The sequence below is a fragment of the Apteryx rowi genome, unplaced genomic scaffold (genome assembly GCF_003343035.1).
Source record: "Apteryx rowi isolate R43461 unplaced genomic scaffold, aptRow1 scaffold_99, whole genome shotgun sequence".
In the NCBI taxonomy this organism is placed as follows: domain Eukaryota; kingdom Metazoa; phylum Chordata; class Aves; order Apterygiformes; family Apterygidae; genus Apteryx; species Apteryx rowi.
Window position 1 is genome coordinate 944,854 of NW_020451304.1, and position 2,095 is coordinate 946,948.

Genomic DNA, 2,095 nt, shown 5'->3' on the forward strand with positions numbered 1-2,095 from the left:
GAGCAGTAGCTTGTTGACTGTCTTGTGTCCTGCTGCCTTCGACTCCATCTTCTTGTCCAGCCCCCAAAGCCCCTTCATCCATGCCTGCTCCTTGCTTATTCCTCCTGCATGCCGATGGATCGAGTTATTTGTTTGATAGTTCTGCCCATGGCTAAATGTAGGGGGTGGCTTGCACAAAGAAATAGGCTTGTTCCTTAAGTCTAGTAAAAGTGGGATGTGAAAATAGTGCACGCTATACAAATGAGCAGTGGGAACTGAAATGCTAATCTGACTAACATGTTGCCTGAAGGCAATGTCAGGCCCAGTATTTCAATCTTTATGGCAACATAAAGGAATTCAAATACCTTTTATTAGTGCAAAGCTCAATATATGAACTTACTTGAGATTTCCTACTTCTGCTTTTCTAAAGTCTGAAAAAGAAAAAAGCTGGAATATTTCTGTCCTTGTTTGGTCTCTCAGCATATGGAAGTGGAGTGCCAGATTGTATTAATCCAGGGCTAATTCATTTACAAATCTATTATCCGTATGTTAGGGGTAGCTGCTTTAGGGGTACTGCTTATAGTTAATCACCACACTTGTTTTTCGCAGTTTGTAAGGGCTTGCTTTTGTAACGTTAGTTGCATGTAAGAAATCTGACATCTGTCTGGACAATATCTTAAATGCATTTAGTCTTAAGGGCTTTATTCAAGTATCGTGCAAGTTATTAATTAGAATGGAACAGAAGTTCTGGGTTTGTTTTTCTGTCTATGAACGTGTGGTATGTGTTACTACCAAATAGGAGGTTCTTGCCAGTCTCTCGACCTCTGGAAGCATTGCGTTACCCAGTGTTTCTCTAATGTCCTAATTTTTCCATTACTTCTTGCAACTGACTTCATTTCTGTTTAACAAAATGATTTTTTTTTTGGCGCTGCAGCAAGCTGGCACTGCATTTTTTTTTACAGCTGTGAAGAGCTATTACCAGAGATGTGCTCTTGGCTGTATAAGATGACATTGCTTAAATTAATGCAACCTAACCATATTCTAGCAAAACTTGCAGAATCACAATTTCTACTTTTTGTCCTTTTCCTTATGAAACCTTGAAGTGAACTTGGTCGAGACCTTTCAGACAAGCATGCTTCTGTATACTGAAGTCTCAGAACTGAAGCACTTGCTATCACAATGTGGGTGGTTTTTTAGGGTTTAGGGGGTTGTTTGTTTGTTTTTAACCTCTCTGCTTCTTTGCAAGTTATACGTAATAGTTAGAAATAAACTCTAGATGAAGCTGGGCACTCAAATAATAAGCTTCCTTTTGGCTTCTGGTTCAACTGCCTGATCATAGCGGCATCACAGCAGAACTGCCCATGGCAGTATTTTTTTGGTAGCGGGTAGGTGTCATTAATGATGGTGCTCCACTCCAATTCAAGCCTTCTTCAATCTGCAGCTGAGTTTAAACCAAAATCCCCTCTAATGACAACTCACTTGCACGTGTTACTGAGTCTGAGCATGGGCCGTGCCTGCAGCACAATTCAGAATTGCATCTTATTTGTGTGTCCTTTCTGTGCTGGGCCTTCCCACATTCCTATGGGAAATGGAAAGCTGAGCTAGTTCCAGTGTTTCTCGGTTGTTTTCCCACMCTCCTCGTTAAACTCGCTCACTGTAATGGTTCGAGAATGCAGATCTGGAATAGACAACTCCTGCTTTCCTGCTGTCCTGTCCGCAGAACTGGATTAAGCAAGCTGCCCCTCCGCCTCTCTCCCCAGCAAAAGCTCTATCAAGCTTGCCTTGYGCTCCTCATCCAGCGCAAAATAGCATGTGAATTCCCAGCAGCCARGGGCCGGGATTTTTTTCGTGTGTTTTAAAGAACTTCCTTTCTCCCTTTGCTCCTGAGGGACGATGGAGCTGAAGCTTAAATAGCTCTGAAAGGCAGCTGCTTCTCTTCTCCTCCGGCAGCAGCTRAGTTATCAAATCTCTGCCGATGGAAGTTACTGCCAAGAAATACTTCCCCGCTGCGTCTTCAGGAGAGACGGTCGTTCGCTAAGCACCGGCGCTGTCGCCGCCGGCCTTGTGCCCCGCGCTTTGCTGCGCTCCCCCAGCCGCCGCTTCGAGGAGTTTTTTT

General features: G+C 43.8%; 1 protein-coding gene across 1 annotated transcript in view; it reads left to right on the top strand.

The window, feature by feature from the left end:
• Positions 1 to 276: 276 nt before the first annotated feature.
• Positions 277 to 2,095, top strand: part of SSH2 (slingshot protein phosphatase 2) — a 54,099-nt gene continuing 52,280 nt past the window's right edge. The window contains exon 1 of the mRNA XM_026055309.1: positions 277 to 289. Coding sequence (XP_025911094.1) covers positions 277 to 289 — 13 coding nt within the window. The remainder of the gene's footprint in view (positions 290 to 2,095) is intronic.